An 18,665-nucleotide genomic window follows, 5' to 3' on the forward strand; every position below is an offset into this window, starting at 1 on the left:
TCAGCATCCACCCTGTCGAATCCCCTCGGGATCTTAATATGTTTCAATAAGATCATCTCTCATTCTCCTAAACTCCAGTGGATACAAGCCCAACCTGTTCAAGCTTTCCTCATGAGATAACCCCTTCATCCCAGGAATCAGTTGAGTGAGCCTTCCCTGCACTGCTAATGCAATTTTATCCTTAAGTAAAGAGTCAGGACTCCAGATGTGGTCTCGCCAATGCCCTATACAACTGTAGCAAAACTTTTCTAACTTTATATTTCATTCCCCTGGCAATTAACGCCAACATTCCATTTGCCATCCTAATCACTTGCAGTACCTGCATACTAACTTTTTGATTCATGTACCAGGGCACCCAGATCCAGTTGTACTACAGAGTTCTACAGTCTGTCTCCATTTAAATAATGTACTGCTTCCCTATTCTGTCTGCCAAAGTGGACAAATTTTCCCACGTTTATATTCCATCTGCCAAATTTTTGCCCACTGACTTAACCAGGGTGACCAACCTGTCAAGGATTTTCCAAGACTGCCATGTAATCTGGCTTTTTGTCCCAAGTGCTGGGTCAGGCCTTCACCACCACCACAACACACATGCTCCCCCACAACCCCACACACACACACCCCTGCAATGCCCAAACCCATGGCAAAGTGTCCCTTATTTTTTTCTCCAGAGTTCATCACCCTGCACTTAACTTATCTGTATCCCTTTGCAGACTCCTTATGCCCTCTTCATAACTTACTCTCCTAGCTATTTTTGTCATCAGCAAATTTCATTGATATATGTTGTAAATGGTTACGGCCCCGCACTGATCCCTGTGACAGTCCACTAGTTATAGCTTGCCAACCCAAAAATGACCTGTTTATCCCTACTCTCTGCTTTCTATTAGCTAACCAATCCTCTACCCATGCTAATATGTTACCCCCTACTCCATGAGCTTCTATTTTATGTTGTAACTTTTAATGTGACACCTTGCCAAATGCCTTTTGAAAATCCAAGTACACAGCACCTACAGGTTCCCCTTTAGCCGCATTGCTTGTTAATTCCCCAAAGAACACTTCATCAAACACAATTTCCCTTTCACAAAACCGTGTTGATTCTGCCTAATTGATTGCATTATGGTTTTTCTAGGTGACCTGCTGTAACCTCTTTCAGAACGGATTCCAGCATTTTTCCTGTGACAGACGTTAGGCTAACTGGCCTGTAGTTTTCTGCTTTGTCTCCCTCCTTTCTTTTAGAGAGGAGTTACATTTGCTATTTTTCAATCTGATGGGACCTTTTCAGAATCTAGAGAATTCTGGAAAATGAAAACTAATGCATCAACTATGTCAGCAGCTACTTCAAGACCTAAGGATGAAGTTCTTCAGGTCCTGGGGACTTGTCAGCCTTTGGTTGTAATAGTTTTCTCAGTACCCTTTCCCTGATGATTGTAATTGTTTTAAGTTTGATTCTGTTCTTTCTTGCCATGTGCTGGCCTAATCATGCTTTTCATGTTTTTGCTTTTGGGCTGAGCTGTTCATCATTCTGCCATTCCCACTCACTCTGGACAAATGCTTTGTTTCTTCACTACAACCATTACCACTCCCTTTGCCTTTTGTCCCAGCATCTTACTGCTTACTGCTATCAAGTTGCATTCTGATGCATCCTGATCTGTTTGGAATTCTTAAGCAGTCACTTTAAACCCTGAATTTACAGTGCTTGCAGTCACAACCCCCCCCCAGCCCAACTATCTGTGGAGATACAATGGATGCCAGCAGCTCATTGAAATAATACATGAGGTCCAGTTACAGACCTGACCTGACCCTGGGTTGGTGTGTACACTGTCTTAAGAACCACTGGCCATGTGCAGGAATACAAGACGTGACCAGCTTTTAGGCCCCTGTTTGTAACTGGATTCCCCATCTCTCTAACCTAATCCAGCCTGGATTTTTAACTTCCTACGTCCTACGAATTGGGATTCCTTTCCTAATCCCTGTCCTCCTTTACTACGGTCCTTTAAACCCACTACTTTGACCTACCTCCTCATCGCACCTCTGATTCTGTCTTGTTGGGCTTTGTGAAAAGCGAATTGATCGGTGTCTGTTGTGCATGCTGGTTGGATACACAAATGATCAAAGTGTTTGTTGAAGTGAACAAAGAACATTAATGATAAAAGGAAGTTAACATTGCCACAAAAATATTTGGCCAGTTTCAGATTTATTCCAGTTCTATTGTCGATCTCTTTAGGTCAATGTCACTGTTTTTTGTCTTGCAGAGAGCAAAAGGCGGAGTCTGTTCAATAGCTCTTATTATTCTGCTGGTTACCCAAGTTCTTTCAGTCCCAGTGGAGGCAGCAGTCCCTATGGCAGCGGCTTCAGTTCCCCGTCGTCCACACCAGTCCGATCTACTCCACTTGTGAAACAGTTGATGACACCTGGAAGTGCAGGTAAAGTGACCTTCAGTGATCATTTAATGGGTTTCATTGTGCACATGCTATTGTGTAATAACTTGGGTTCTTATTAAAGGCAGCGCATCCTTTCAGATGTTTGTGGGGAAATTTGATTTTGATACCATTAGTTGCCAATGGTTTTAAAATCCTAATCTAAGCTTTGAATGAAGGCACCAGCCCAGTAGTATCAGGACACTTGTCTGACATTTTACTTTGCCATATGCTGGTAAGATCTAATGATGAACACTATTACAATGTCAGTTGTGCATTTTCCTATGGAGAAAATATAAAATTCTACTATATCTCTTCAGCTGCTAAGGGCAAAAAATATTATGGTAACATTACAGAAATGAGGGAAAAAACAGAAAGAAAACCAGTTCTTTAAGTGTTGGCAGGTTAGTTTTCCCCTTATTTCTGGACCCCAAAATTCAGTTCAATAAGGCCAGTGATCTCTCTGCCACAGGACCTGGTTGAGGTTAAAAAAGGAAGGGGGAGGATGGGGCTATCCTGCCAGTTTCCAGTCCAGTGTGTGTTGATTGCCATGTTGCAAAGTTGTGATGCTTTCATCCTGCATCAGCCTGCAGTTCTAGCCACCTTCAAACCATCACTAAACTGCTCAGTGAAAAGACTATCTGCTGTGTGCATGGCTAATGACTCCCCCCTGTAATCCAACCACGTGGCCAATGTTACTACAATGAGAGCTATGTTACAACGAGGAGTGTCATAGAGCAGACTATTCATGTCAAAGCAACAATTCTGATGCCTGCGGGTGGGGTGGGGAGCCATTTAGTACTCACCGGAGCATGTCCCCAATTCATGGTGGTCTGCTGTATCCTTGACCATCTGGCCAGCATGAGGGCAATCTTTGTCACCAGTGCTTCAACAACCACTTCGGGAGGAAGAGGTAGCTGGCATATCTACGGTCCCGTTGGGCTGAGCATATTGTCAGACTCCAATCCCATTGAATGGATCCCCAGACCCCTGTAGTTCAACACTTCCCCACCTTACCATCCCTCTGTTCAGGAACATTACAGCATCCTTTTGGCCATAATATTGAAATAAAAGGCACCAAATCATATAAATAACCACATCATGCCCAGTATATCCAACACCACATTCAACACATCCAGTACTCTATTCAGTACTCAACAAATCATTTTTGTGCATTTCCTATTGCCTGCCTTGGTGTTTGGGCCTGGTCTAGTTCTCAAATGCATTGTTACCCCTTTGGCTGCAACAAAACTTGTGGAAGGCTGCTGACTTTCACTGTAGATGGCCTTGAAGGATGACCTTCAGCAACACAGGGCCTTGAAAACCTGGCTTTGGATTCAACCAACTCTGCAGTCTGAGCCTGTCTGGCTGACATGCTGGCAGGGGTACTGGCAGAGTGGCAGGTATGGGAACACAAACGCTGTCATCTTGAGATGGGACTGTGGTTTCATGTACCATGCACGGAGCCACTGCCAGGACAACACCTCAGTAATCCGAGTAATCTGCTGGAGTACAGATTGCTGTGAGAACCTGCAAGCCCCTTTGAACACTGGTACCTACAACCCTGAAGGCAGCAGTCTTGACTTGCATGACATCAAACTGGGCTGTATGGTGACCAACAGATCCTATGACCTCACTATGAGCTTCTCAGCACTTGGACATTGGGTGGTTTCTGCTTGTGCTGCAATGGAAGCTGAGGCGTTGGCAATCAGACACTATATCAAGCTGCAGCTGCATTTTTTTCTTGAGTTCACAGCCATTTGTGCTCTTGAAAGGCTGGGTTGCAAGCTCTTTGTGAAGTCCTGTGCCAAGTTGGAATCAGAATCCTCCATGCTCCTTGATAGTAACAAGAAGCTTGCTGGCGGACCTGCCAATGTACCAAGCGTACATTGTGTGTGCCCATCAACCTTTTCCTGTATGCTGCTGATCAAAGTCCTTATCAGCTGGTTCTGAAGAAGAGTCATACGGACTTGAAACGTTAACTCTTTTCTTCCTCTCCACAGATGCTGTCAGACCTGCTGAGTTTTTCCAGCACTTTTTGTTCCTTATTTGAGTTGCCTTCAGCAGAACTAGTCTGTGACCTCACCCCCTAGGGAGCTCGTATATGTACTATCCTTCTCCCTCGGCCTGGCTGCAGTCCACTCATGCCCAGAAACTTGCCACATACAGTGCCAGAATCTGAGATGATGGCTACAAGCATCAGATGAAAAAGTGATGGTACTTCTTCCTCTAAGCCTTCATCCTCATGTATCACTGGCTGGCCGGTTAGCAGTTCCTGGATTTCTGAAAGCATAAATGCACAAGGAGTGGGTTGGGGTGAGATAAGGGGGTCATATGGGGGAAGCAGGTTGGTTGCCATAACAGATAAGATTGCAGGGTGAGGGTGAAGTGGGATTTGATAAGCTGCGTAACGCAGGAACATGCCATCATCCTAGAAAGCTTCAACAATGCTGTTTACCACAGCCTCCAAGAGCCGCACCAATAATGCCAGGCACTGTTGTCTCCTGGGGATGGGAGCATGCAGATATGCCTGTCCCTTGTTGATTCATTGCTGCACCCACATTGTGGACCAATTTGCCCCGCAAGAGAAAGGGAAGAGTTTCAGTGGATGTGTTGCAAAATGTTTGGGTGACATCCCTGTCTGGTGATGTCTCTGTCATTAGCTGAATAACTGGAAGCTGTAAGATGTGGGTGTGAGGCTTGCAGCAGTGATAGATATGCGAGGATGAGAAGGAGCAGACATTATTTCTGATTGCTAGAGCTGATTTCTGGGTGAAGGATGGTGTGTGCTTTTGAGCAGTGTATGAAATGGGATGTTTGATTGGTAGGACATAGCATTTGAAGATTAATTCATTGACCTTGACCACCCATGTGAGATCATTGAACATTTTCTGGCACTGTATCCAGGTCCTCTGGACTAGACAACTCTCCGCATTGATCTCCATAGGTATCTACTCTCACTGCCTTTGCACTGTCTGCCTGGTGGGCCTCCTGGCCCCTTGTTGATAGATAACATCTGTTGTCTTCTCAGTGCTCTGCACCAAGGCCTCCAGTGCTGCACAGAGTTTGTGTGCTGCCTGCATTACTTCAATGGACACAAGTTAATTGTGCATTGTGATCCCCACACTTGTTATTGGGTCTTTTTGAATTTTTAGTCTCCAATGTCCAAAAGCTCTAGATCTGCTAACAAATTTTCTTTTTAAATGTTGATGTATTGTTTGATTGTTGAGATGGAGATGTCTGAGGACTGATGAACACAAATTATGTCAGGAAAACTGGTTCTCTTCAATTGTTTTGGACCTATGCAGGTTCAGAGCACTTTTTTTGTTTGTTGCACCAAACCTGGGATGTGTATACTGCTGCTATCTGCCTTCCTCCTTGTATATGGCTTCTCTGGATATGCATTTAATGTTCCTGGAAGGGAAATTGTCATTCATGCCTCTGGAAAGTTAGTCCTGAGTTACTTAGTATTTATTTAACTCTGGGCACCGACTGTGCATCAACTGTTTCATTTAACATATACTTTGCAGGCAGTTTATTCATACCTGATGTGGAAAGGTTTACACTATTACAAAACTGGAGGAAGCACCATCCTGATGTCTCCATTAGTTATGTTAATTAATGATATCTCCTTACTCTTCAGTAGGCATACCAGGCATTACTCTGCCAGAGTTCGAAGATTGTCATGACCTTTAATCTTGATGACCGCCATCCAGGACTTTTGTGTGATCGAAATTTGCATAGCAGTGTGTTTTTCTAGTTACTGCCCCATATTTAATAACAAGTGCTGTTTGTGTAAAAGTGAGGTTCCTTTCAGTCCAGTTCCAGGCTTTGCCAACAGCACTAAAATGGTCCAGGTGAATGTCACTGACAGTATTTTCTGTGACTGCTACTAGGGCATTTTATCCCTCCTTGATCTTCCTGAAGCTTTTGGTCAGATTGGCTATATCACCCTTGTCCATTGGTTCTGTAGTCTCATTGGAACAGCCCTCGTTCCTGTCTGTCCTAACGCAGCCAGTATATCTCCAGCAGTTGTTCCTCCTCTTGCTCCTAACTATCAATTAAGCTAACATTTTCTGCTTTTTGTGGGACTTCCACACTTCTGTCATCCTTTGCATGACAAAGTGTTTCCTAACTTCTCTCCTGAATGGCCTGGCTCTGACTAACCCTTTGTTCCCCCACCCACCAGCTGAAAAAGTTTCTATCTACCTTATCAGTTCTTTTTCAAAGTCCTGAAACCTCAATCAAATCATCCCTTCACAATGTTCTCTTAATTTTTTCCTTCCATGTGTGGAATGAATTTTATGTGCACCAATATCAAAGTAATGTGCGGATGTGCGCTACCAGTAGAACCCAGGAAATCTATGTATAATACTTTTAATATTTGTTTTTAAAAAGTTACCATAGATTTGGAAGAAGGAATATTAAAACGAGGGCTAGTTAACAAGGTACACTGCTTAAGATGTTAATTTGCTATGAAATAAAAAGAAAATTAACTGCAAAATTTTCTGTAGTCCTTTAGAATCTGATATACCTGTTCCTTAAGGCAGAACATAATTATCCATTTTCTTGATACAGGGAACAAAAATATTTTTTGTATTGATGCATGAAATAAATTAATTTTTACACTTTAAATTGCCAACTCTTATTATTTAGCAACTCTTATCTTAACTCCTGGTCACTGGTTCCTGCCTCCGGCTCACCACCTTACCTGACTCGCCGCTTCTACCCTGCTTTCTGCCCCTCCCATTTTCTGTTGCTTCCCTCCAACCTTGGGAGGGTGGGCAACAATGGAAAGGGGGCAAATGGTAGGGTCAGCGAATCAGGAGAGCCTCAAATTTGCTGCTTCCCTCCTGTTTGCTGCTTCCCCCAAGCACAGCAGATTCTGTAAATCCTTGTGTTTCCAGTCCACACTGGACCCTTACCAGCCCGTGTGAGAAGCCACATTTCTGCTTTGATAACTTCAGTCAAACCTGAAATGGCACCTCAGAAACAAATATATGCACCCATAAAACTTGGGTTCCCCCAGAAACTACTCATGGGTTCACATCAAGTCAGACAAACTCCTTCAATGGCGGCTCCTTTTCTCCACCATCATTCAGTTCAGACGTGCGCTGTCTTCCTGCACTCTCTCATTAGGTGAGCTGCCAGCCAATTAGCTGTTGCCACGTGGTCTGGCCAGCCGCATTGAGCAAGATCAGACACCAATTGAAATGTGGCTATGCATGGCATCACACTTCACTAAGCATCGCTTGGCAGAGCAGCATAATGCTCTCCACGTCCCATGTGCACAAAGTTAATAATCAACTGGGCGGCACTTAAAGGACTGATGGATGGCCACACACATGTACAATTTTGAGGGAACTTTTCCTTGAACTTCTGTGTTCCAGGAAATACAAATCTAGTTTATATAGTCTCACCTCCTAATCTAACCCTTGGAATCCTTATAACATTCTGGTGAATCTGCACTGCATTGCTTCCAAGGCTACTATATCCATTGTATCATTCTAAGGTGGCATGCCGTGAATCCCAATGTAGCTTCAGAGTAAATAAGAAGTTGTTTTAAGTGGCCAAAGGGTCAGTAACCAGAAAGCATGGATGTAAGGTCTTGACAAAAGAACCAGAGGCAACACCAACATTTTATTAAAAACAAAAAAACTACTGCGGATGCTGGAAATCCAAAACAAAAACAGAATTACCTGGAAAAACTCAGCAGGTCTGGCAGCATCGGCGGAGAAGAAAAGAGTTGACGTTTCGAGTCCTAATGACCCTTCAACAGAACTCGAAACGTCAACTCTTTTCTTCTCCGCCGATGCTGCCAGACCTGCTGAGTTTTTCCAGGTAATTCTGTTTTTGTTGACAAACATTTTATTACTCATTGAGTTGTTATCTGGAACGTACTGCCGGAAGGGGTGGTAGAAGCTGATTCAGTTGTAACTTTCAAAAGGGAATGGATAAATACTCAAGTGGGAAAAAAATCTAGTCCTATCTGGAAATAGGGGAGTGAGATGAATTGAGACTAATTGGAATCCATGGCCGCCACCTGTGCTGAATGATGTGCTACTATAGTTGTTATCAGAACTTCTCGTGATATTGTTTGTGTACACCCTGATCCTGTTGCAATTTCTTGGAATTTTTCTATTGTGCAAAATGGAAGACAGGTCAATAAAGATTTCTACTGATTGTATAGGTTTCTCCCCTTGCTGATGCTTGGTGTTTGTGTTAAGTTAACTATTATTGTCAGTAGTAAGAACATTGAAATGTTATCCAGCTATTGCAAGCGCAAGGGATCAGAACTATATAGCAAATACAAACTGGCAACTTCCTCTTATCCACATTAGGTCATTTTAAAGGTTCTGTAGACCAGAATCCTCCCATTAGCCCTCCGTCATCTGTGGATAGTGAGCTAAGTGCTTCAGAAGTAGATGAAGATTCATTGGGATCTGGTTACAAGCTTGCTGATGTCACAGATGTGCAAATCCTAGCTCGGATGCAGGAAGAAAGTAAGTATTGATTTAATATTTAATGTAAATTCTGTGAACTTCAAGTTTAAAAAAAAGTTGGCTGAAATCAATAAATGTAACTGTTTACTGAGCAATGAGTGCCTTCTAACACCTTTTAATATAATGAACCCCCTCACAGAGGATGCTTCTTGTGCAACATTTTATGTAAGAAGTACATGGTTTTTGTTGTGGATTGTTCTTTTGTTTTTAAATTGCTTCCTTAGTTTGCCTATTGGTATTGCTATCTGGTGGTTCTGCGACATATTCTTTCTGCATACGGCATATGCTGCCAGATGGAGCTAATGAGCTTTAAATTAATGCCCAATGATTCGCTGAGAATCTGTTATCCAATACTATCTGCCAAAACAACTCCATTGCAAACAAAATTGGATTTTAAAAAAATTTAAGTTGTTATTTGGTAGTATAGACCTTGAGTATTGCTGAAGAAAGAGACATGTCAAACTTTTTGTCTTGCACTCATCAGGATACTCGCAAGAATACCATTATAAGGGGAAACAGTAATTTATACTGTATGTGAAGAGATGCTGATTGGTTGGCAAGTGTTGTTCCATGGAGAATGCACCACTGATGGTGATTGACAGTTAACTGCCAAGCATGGTTTGAAATGTAAACTTGGCAGCTTGGCCATCATTGCTCAAAGCATTGCCCTGAGGAATGAGTCAGCGAATGGCTGTCACTTATTTTGTTTAGCTGTAACAGGCGCAACACATGTACGTATTCTTACGCCTTAATGGACTCCATCCTGCACTCAAATTCACCGCTCAAATTCACCTATGAAATGAAGCAGTCAAATGAACTCCCCTTCCTTGACGTACTAGTTGAGAAATCTACAAGCGGATTCTCTACCACGCTCTACTGCAAGCCTACCTCCACTGGTCAATATACATGTTGGGGTTCTTACAGTTCCACGCTCTATACAATTGGCTTTATCAGCAACCTTGTAAATAGGGCCCAAGTCATGTGCTGACCAAACTTGATGCTGAAATAGGGCGCATCAAAAGTATCCTGCAGGATAATGGCTGCCCTGATCAGAGCATTTTGCTCTGTGTATCATACAAGCTCATGAACGGGCCTAAGACCGTCACTTGCAGCCCTGAAAAGTGTCCAGTCTACCTCTGGTTACCTTGGAAGGGCAAGGTATCTCAAAAATCTGAGCAGCAGGTGAAGCTGGCTGTTTCACACTGCTACTATACATTAGCATCACCAGTGGTTTTCGCCACTAACAGGATGCTGCTGTCAAGCCAAAAAGATATTCTGTCTATCTCTCAAATGAGTAATATGTATATGAATTTCAGTGCCTGTGTGATGCTAGGTATGTAGGCCGTACGACCCAAAGTCTGGAGCATATCAAACAGCACCAGCCACTGTTTGCAATGAGCAGGGTACGGAATGTACCCAACCAGCCCGGGCTTGCAAAATTCAGAACAGTGCCCAACATTAATTGTCGTTCTGCGATTGGACAACATTTGCTGAATAATCCTCAGTGTGCTAAGAATTACGCTGACAACCAATTTGATTGTCAGTTGGGCTCACAGCGTGGCACATTTACATGTACTGGAAGTAGTGTATATTAATACACAGGGCCATGTTCTTTCAGACAGAAAGCACATGTATGTACATTGTGCCTGTTTCAGCTAAACAAAATAAGTGACAGCCATTCGCTGACTTGGTCAAGGCATTGCCCTGAGAAGTATCAGTGTCAGACTTCTGGTTTAAATTTCAAAGAATGCTTGGCAGTTAACTGTCAGTCACCATCAGTGGTGCATTCTCTGTGGCTATGCCGCTTGCCAACCAATCAGCACACTCTTCACAGAGCATAAATTATTGTTTTCCCCTGCCTCCCGCCATATTGGTATTCTCACCTGTGTCCTGATGAGTGCAAACTGAAAAGCTTGGACATGTCTCTCTTTTTCAGCAATTCTCAGATTATTAAGTTCTTATATTACAAAACAATTTCCATTTATATAGCACCTTCAACTTAGTAAAATATCTAAGGCACTTAACAAGAGCATTATCGAACAAAATTTGACATTGAGCCACATGAGCCGGGGGAGGTGATGGTGTGGTGGTATTGTCGCTGGACTAATAATCCAGAGACCCAGGGTAATGCTCTGGGGACCTTGGTTCGAATCCCACCATGGCAGATGGTGGAATTTAAATTCAGTAAAAATCTGGAATTAAAAAAAATAAATTCAAATGTTTAATGATGACCATGAAACCATTGCCGATTATTATAAAAACCTATCTGGTTCACAAATGTCCTTTAGGGCAGGAAATCTGCCATCCTTACCTGGTCTGACTACAGACCCACAGCAATGTGGTTGACTTTTAAATGCCCTCTGAACAAAGGCAGTTAGGGATGGGCAATAAATGTTGGCCCAGCCAGTGTTGCCCACATCCCATGAACGAATAAAAAAGAGATATTTGGACAGATGACCAAAGGCTTGGCCAAAGAGGTTCTAAGGAGTGTCTTAAAGGAGGAAAGAAACTAGAGAGGTTTAGGGAGAGAGTTCCAGAGTTTAAGGCCTTGGCAGTTAAAGCCACAACCACCTGTGGTGGAGCAGGTAAAATCTGGGAATGTGCAAAAGACCAGAATTGGGGAAATGAAGCCGAGGAAGGTTGTAGGGCTGGGGGAGGTTAGAGATAAGGAGGGAAGAGCTTATGGAGGGATTTGAAAACACTGATGAGAATTTTAAAATTGAGGTGTTGCTGGACTGGGAGCCAGTGTAGGTCAGTGAGCACAGAAGCGGTGGGTGAATGGAACTTGGTGCAAGTTAGGAGTTGGGACATGGACAGCAGAGTTTTGATTTGAGCTCAATTTTATGGAGGGTAGATGATGAGTCTGACCAGGAGTATGTTGGAATAGTCAATTCTTGAAGTAACTAAGAGAAGTTTTGCACAGAACAGGGCTTTGATCTATTTTGAGGAACTGCAAATTAGATTAGCAAATCACTGAAATTGTCAGAACAAAACTTGGTTCTACTGCAAACCCTGACCTTTGTAACTCAGATCATTTATTATCACTGGTTCTTGGGTGAATTTAAAATGGATTATTTTAAATTAGTTTATTTTCCTAATCTGTGTTCCTCAATCCATGTAGAAATGTAATTGGATCATGTTGCAATAATGCATTGGTAACTCTTTAGTTAAGGCTGTTCTTTTACTTCTTGCATTAATTGAAGTAGTATGGTCTAGTAAATTAAAGCAGCATTCACATATCCTTTGAGAAAATTTCCATAGTACTGTTCAATTTTCAGAAATGTAGTATTAGACAACGTTTCATGTTCTATTCATCCTCATTATGCAATAATTTAGTTATACCTTGTATTTCTACTTGTGTCCTTGTGTCCCTAGGCCTCAGACAGGAATATGAAGCCACTACCTCGAGGCGTAGTTCAGGGTCTTCCTGCCACTCCCTGAGACGAGGTACATTCAGTGATCAGGAGTTTGATGTTCAAAGTTTAGAAGATGAAGAGGAATGTGTTCCCCATGCTCTGCATCCCACCCTGAACCGATTCACTCCATCTCCACGGCACACCCCTCGAGCTTCACCAAGACACTCTCCTAGGAACTCGCCACGTTCACGCTCTCCTGCTCGGAGTCTGGATTATGGGAGAGCATCTGTCTCGCCACAGCCCATGATTAGCCGTCTGCAACAGCCTCGTCTCTCCCTGCAAGGCCATGCTACAGACCTCCAGTGTAATATTGTAAAAAATGAAGGTAAGTAACTGGCTGTAGTGGTACTGAACTTAGTCATAAGTTCTAAATTATTTATGATATAACTGCTGCATTCAATAGTAATAACATCAGTAATAAAATCTAAATCTCATACTTGAAATGACATGAACTTTCTGTAGATGCAAACGTTTTATCAGCTTTGCATATCAGTGTTCAGTAGTAACATATTACATCAAAAAGCCTGGTTATGTCATAGCTTCCTGGGTTTTATTATAAAAATGTTATGGTAGAAACACTGGCCATTGCTTCCCCAGTGCACTTGTACTTGTGAAAAACAAAAAACTGACTTAACATGGAGTTTGACTGGACAGGAAAAAAATTGACGGGCCCTTTCAGCCTATCAAATATGTTTCTCTCATACTGTGTGAAATTTTCCTGCTGAAGGAAAATTGTGGAGCATAGGAACAGAGGTAGGCCATTCAGCTCCTTGAGCCTGTTCTGCCATTCAGTTAGATCATGGCTATTCTGTATCTTAACTCTTACTTAACTACCTTGGCTCCATATCCATTAATAGAATTACCTTAAAAAAAAAAGCATCAATTTCAGTTCTGCAATTTTGATTTTAACTGAAGAGATCTGGGTGACTACTTAATCTGTGAAATATGATGGCATTTTTAACCTCCCTACTCCCCAGTATTACTGATAGCATTACTTATATGTTATTAGATCATCTTGGTCTGTACAGTGATAAACTCCCTGTTTGAAAGTCAGTTAGTTTATTAGGTAACTAGTTCGAACTTGTTCCCTAACCATTAGCACCTGACTTGCTAACTGGAATTTCAGCTAGTATAAATACAGGAGGTCTTGCTAGCACACTTAAGTATAAACTCTAGCTCAAGACTGAGTGCAGTGAGGCTTAACTGAGTGCTTAACTCTGGGCATGTGTTAATTGTTAGGGGAGGACATGGCGCAGTGGTATTGTTGCTGGACTAGTAATCCAGATACCCAGGGCAATGCTCTGGGGACCCATGGCAGATGATGGAATTTGAATTCAATAAAAATCTGGAATTAAAAGTCCAATGATGACCATTAAACCATTGTCAATTGTTGTAAAAACCCATCTGGTTCACTAAAGTCCTTTAGGGAAGGAAATCCTGACCTGCATGTGACTCCACAGCAATGTGATTGACTCTTAATTGCCCTTAATTAGATGGCCTAGCCAGTGACGCCCACATCCATGAATGAATTTTTTAAAATTGCACAAATTTGGTGCAATGAGGTGGTGCTTTTCTGATCTGGCACAAAAAGGAGTGATCCTAGAAAGAAAGCTGGAGATGGTAATACCTGAGAGTTGAAGCTTGGAGACATTAATTAGGTGAGCAGGTAGGTGATTTGGTTGGTGTTTTTTTTTCTCTAAGCTGGGCAGTAGTTTTAACTGATACTGGGGAACTATAAGTATTGTAATAAATTTATGGCATTATTAGTTAAACCAATATAACTATGGCTAATCATTGAATGATATTTCTAAACCTTAGCTAATTGGTCAGATAAAAGCAGAGTAGAGATGACAGGGCAGGTGATGTTGCAGCTGTGGCATGTCATAGCTGGTGGACACCAGTGTGATCCACGGCAACTTTATCTGCAGTAAATGTTTGCAGCTCAAAGAACTTCAGTCAGAGTTGATGAGCCGGAGTCCAAACTTTGAACACTGTGATGCATCAGGGTAATTACCTTTGCTCCAGGACAGTCACACCCCTTAGGCTAGGTGCTTCACATTTGATCCATTTTCAGGGACAAGAGGCTGTGAATGTAATGAGAAGCAAGTATTGGGTTCCAGAAGGCAACAGTGGCGGAGCCTCAGTCCTTGCAGGTTGTGAAACAGATTTGTTGTTCTTGCAATTTGAGTAGACAAGAGCAGGGACTGCAGAAAAGATGAGCAAACTGACCACGGTACCATGGCGCAGGCAACCTTTCAAGTGGGGGCAGTAAAATGAATGTAGCTGTAGGAGGTATCAGCATGGTTAGTGGGATAGATACTGTTCTCTGCAACCCAGAGCGCGAGTCCCAAAGGCTGTGTTGCCTGCCTGGTACCAGCATTAAGGACATCACCTAGGGCAGGAGGTGAACTTGGAGTGTTATGGCCCACATGGGGTACCAACAACATAGATGGGGCTAAGAAAGCGATTCTGCTGAAGGAGTATGAGCAGCAAGGGTCTATAAGCAGAACCACAAACATAATAAACCTGGATTAGTACCTGAACTACAAACAAATTGACATAGGGTAAATAAGATCAGGGTTGAATGCAAGGCTCAAATAGTGTTGTGGAAGAAATGGATTTTGATTCCTGAGGCACTGGCACCAGTACTTGGGAAAGTTGAAGCTGTACCATCGGACAAATAACCTGGCAAGTCATACACCTAGGGCTGTAGACAGGGCTTTAAACTAAATAGTGGGCGGTGGAGATTTGGAAAGTCAGAGAAAGGACAGAGCAGGGTAGCAATACAGGTAATGATAGTGCAGGGTAGCAATACAGGTAATGATAACCAGAGTATGACAGGAACAGAGTGTATAAGGGTGCATCAGCAAATAAGGTCAGAGTGGGGAAAAATGATAAAAAGATAGAATTAGAGACGCTCTATCTGATTGCACGCAGCATTCATAACAAGATGGATGAATTGATAAAATCAGTAGAAATAAATGAGTATGATATAGCCATTACAGAGACATTATTGGGAAGACAGTGGTAATGTCATTAGAGAGAGGCCCAGGCTAATGCTTTGGGGACAAGTCCCACCACAGCAGCTAGTGGAATTTAAATTGACAACCATCATCAATTGTTGTAAAAGCCAGCTGGTCCCCTTTGGGATGGAAATCTGCCATCCTTACCCAGCCTGGCCTACATGTAACTCCAGACCCACAGCAACATGGTTGACTCTAAACTGACCTCTGAAATGGCTTAGCAAGCCACTCCATTCAAGGGCAAGTAGGGGTGGGGAACAAATGCTGGCCTTGCCGGTGACACCCACATCCCATGAAAGTTTTTTTTTAAAAGTGACCACGGCTGTCACCTGAATATTCAAAGGTATTTAACATTTTGTAGTACTAGAAGAAAGGAGGTGGGGTAGCTCAAGTTAAAGTATAAGATCAGTACAGTAGTGAGAAATGATCTTGGTTCAGAGGATGAAGATGTAAAATCAGTTTGAGTAGAGCTAAGAAATGGAAAAGAAAAGAAGTCACAAGCGAGAGTAGTTTATGGGACCCCTGGCAGTCACTACACTGTAGGACAGAGGTGGGCTTGTACGAAAGGTACTGCAATAATTGTGGGAGATTTGATTTTATATATTAAACTAATGAAATTGGTAAAGGTAGCCTCCAGGATGAGTTCATACAGTGTATCCAGGATAGTTTCTGAGAGAAATATGTTCTGGGACCAATCGGGGAACAGGCCATTTTAGACCTTGCAATGTGTAATGAAGCAGGATTAATAAAGGATCCTCCAGCTGAGACTGTTCATGACATGATAGAATTTCGCATCCTGTTTTGAGGGTGAGATATGTGAAGCTGAAACTAGTCTTAAAGGCAACTGCAAGGGTATGAAGACAGTTGGCTAAAATGGAGTGGGAAAATAGGTTAAAAGGTGAGACATTAGAGAAGCAGTTGTAGGTGTTTAAGGAGATATTCTATAACTCTGAACAAAAATGTATTCCATAAGAGAAGGATGCACTTTATTTCTCGAGTCTATCCATGATTAACTGAGGAAGTTGAGGAGAATATCAAAATGAAAAAAATGACATACAATGCTTCAAAGATTGGTGGTAGCCCAGAATACTGTTATGACCACACCGGTGTTAATTGCTGCGCAAACCAAATCCCAGAGGGAAATTTGGCTTATGGGCCAAGTATTATGGTAACGAGAAAGACAACGCACTGATCTCCAAAGTAGGAGGTTCAGTAACACTTGCGTTTTTGAAAAGTAAAAGTTTTATTAACAAAATAAAAAAACGTAAGCACACAAGATTATAGTTACAAAATTAAGGTTGGTGTCTCAAAATATTCCTCCCAAAAGCTTTGTCAAACCCAAAAGGAAACACTTTCCAGGCAACACTCCCATCTAGATATTTAAATATGAAAAATCCAGTAATATCACTCAAAGCAAACTGTTGTAGCTTCATTAAAGGTGTACCACATGACCTTTACCCTCATCCACTCTGTGTGGAATCCACTTCAGAATAAAACTGCTTGCTGAAGCCCAGGACTTCTCTACAGCTCAGACAGCTCCAGCCATCTCCAGCTTAACAGCTATTTCATCTCAGCCCCTTTGTTCTCAACCCTTTGACACTCAAACCCTTCCAAATATAAGATCTTTCATGTTTCCAACTTGCCTTTGCTTTTGGGTCAATAAAAATATATCTCCACTCTATTTACCTTTGGACTCCTGCAAGAAGCAAACATTTTCCTTGTCAACTCAGATTCCCCTTTGAAATTCAAACAACCTCTAAAAATGCCAATGTTAGATCTAACCTATTCACTCGTACCTTAAACGTAGCACCTCTCCTTTTTCATGTTTCCAAAATCCCAAGCAACCTGACTCCTATCAACCTCTTTCCCAGCTTAATTAAATCACGCAGACACCCAACTTTTTTTTTTAGAGTGCCACAATATTCCCTCAAAATATTTTTTAAAACATCCATTCTCGCAATAGAAACATGCAAAGGGTGACTAAAGAAAAGAGGGAGAAATTGGACCAACAGAGAAAACTAACAAGTATAAAATCCAACTGTAAAACCTTCTACAAGTGCTCCCTGAGAGGATGGGACTGGGGAATTAGTAATGGGAAACATAGAAATAGCAGAGACTTTAAGCAAGTATTTTATCTGTCTTCACAGTAGAAGTCACAAAAAGCATCCCAAGAATAATGGAAAATTGAGGCAACAGGGAGAGAAGAACTTAAAACATAAAACAATCCGTCACTCTGGGAAAAGGTACTCGGGAAAACTAATGGTTCTAAAGGCTGACAAATCCCCTGGACCTGATGGCCTGAATCCTTTGGGTCTTTAAAGAAGTGGCTGCAGAACTAGTGGCAGCATTTGGTGTAATTTTCCAAAATCCTCTAGATTGTGGAAAGGTCCCAGCGGATGAAAAACCCTAAATGTAACACCCCCCTTCAAGAAAGAGGGGAGATAGAAAGCAGGAAACTATAGGCCAGTTGTCACTGGGCTAGTCATCCAGAGACCCACGGTAATGCTCTAGGGGCACAGGTTCAAATCCCGCTGTGGCAGATGGTGGAATTTCAACTCAATAAAAATCTGGAATTAAAAAGACTGATGACCATGAAACCATTGTCACTTGTCGTAAAAACCCATCAGGTACACTAATGTTCTTTAGAAAATGAAATCTGTTGTCCTTGATCTGGCCTACATGGGACTCCAGGCCTACAGCAATCTTAACTCTTAAATGCCTCCAAAATGGCCTAGCAAGCCACTTAGTTGTATCAAAGGACTAACAAGTCTGAAAGGAATGGAACCGGACAGACCACCCGGCATCAACCTAGGCACCAGAAACGACAGCAGCAAACTCAACCCTGTCGACCCTGCAAAGTCCTCCTTACTAACATTTGGAGGCTAGTGCCAAAATTGGGAGAGCTGTCTCACAGACTTAGTCAAGCAACAGCCTGACGTAGCCATCCTCACGGAATCATACCTTACAGATAATGTCCTAGATGCCCTCATCACCATCCCTGGGTATGTCCTGTCCCACTAGCATGACAGACCCAGCAAAGGTGGTGGCACAATGGTATACAGTCAGGAGGGAGTTGCCCTGCGAGCCCATAACATTCATTCTGGACCCCATGACGTCTCATGGCACTAGGTCAAACATGGGCAAGGAAACCTCCTGCCGATTATCACGTACCATTCCTCCTCACTTGATGAATCAGTACTCCTCTGGTGGGTCAGGGCATAGCAGGGATGTCCTGCAAACAAAAAGCAGGACAAATCCAACCCAACCAATTACTGTCTCATCAGTCTACTCTCTATCAATAAAGTG

General features: G+C 42.4%; 1 protein-coding gene across 1 annotated transcript in view; it reads left to right on the plus strand.

The window, feature by feature from the left end:
* slain2 (SLAIN motif family, member 2) overlaps positions 1–18,665 on the plus strand; it is a 66,053-nt gene that overhangs the window by 21,114 nt on the left and 26,274 nt on the right. Inside the window, exons 3-5 of the mRNA XM_078547532.1 lie at positions 2,253–2,423; positions 8,759–8,920; positions 12,296–12,661. Coding sequence (XP_078403658.1) covers positions 2,253–2,423; positions 8,759–8,920; positions 12,296–12,661 — 699 coding nt within the window. The remainder of the gene's footprint in view (positions 1–2,252; positions 2,424–8,758; positions 8,921–12,295; positions 12,662–18,665) is intronic.

This window comes from Cetorhinus maximus, chromosome 1 (genome assembly GCF_964194155.1).
Source record: "Cetorhinus maximus chromosome 1, sCetMax3.hap1.1, whole genome shotgun sequence".
Lineage (NCBI taxonomy): Eukaryota > Metazoa > Chordata > Chondrichthyes > Lamniformes > Cetorhinidae > Cetorhinus > Cetorhinus maximus.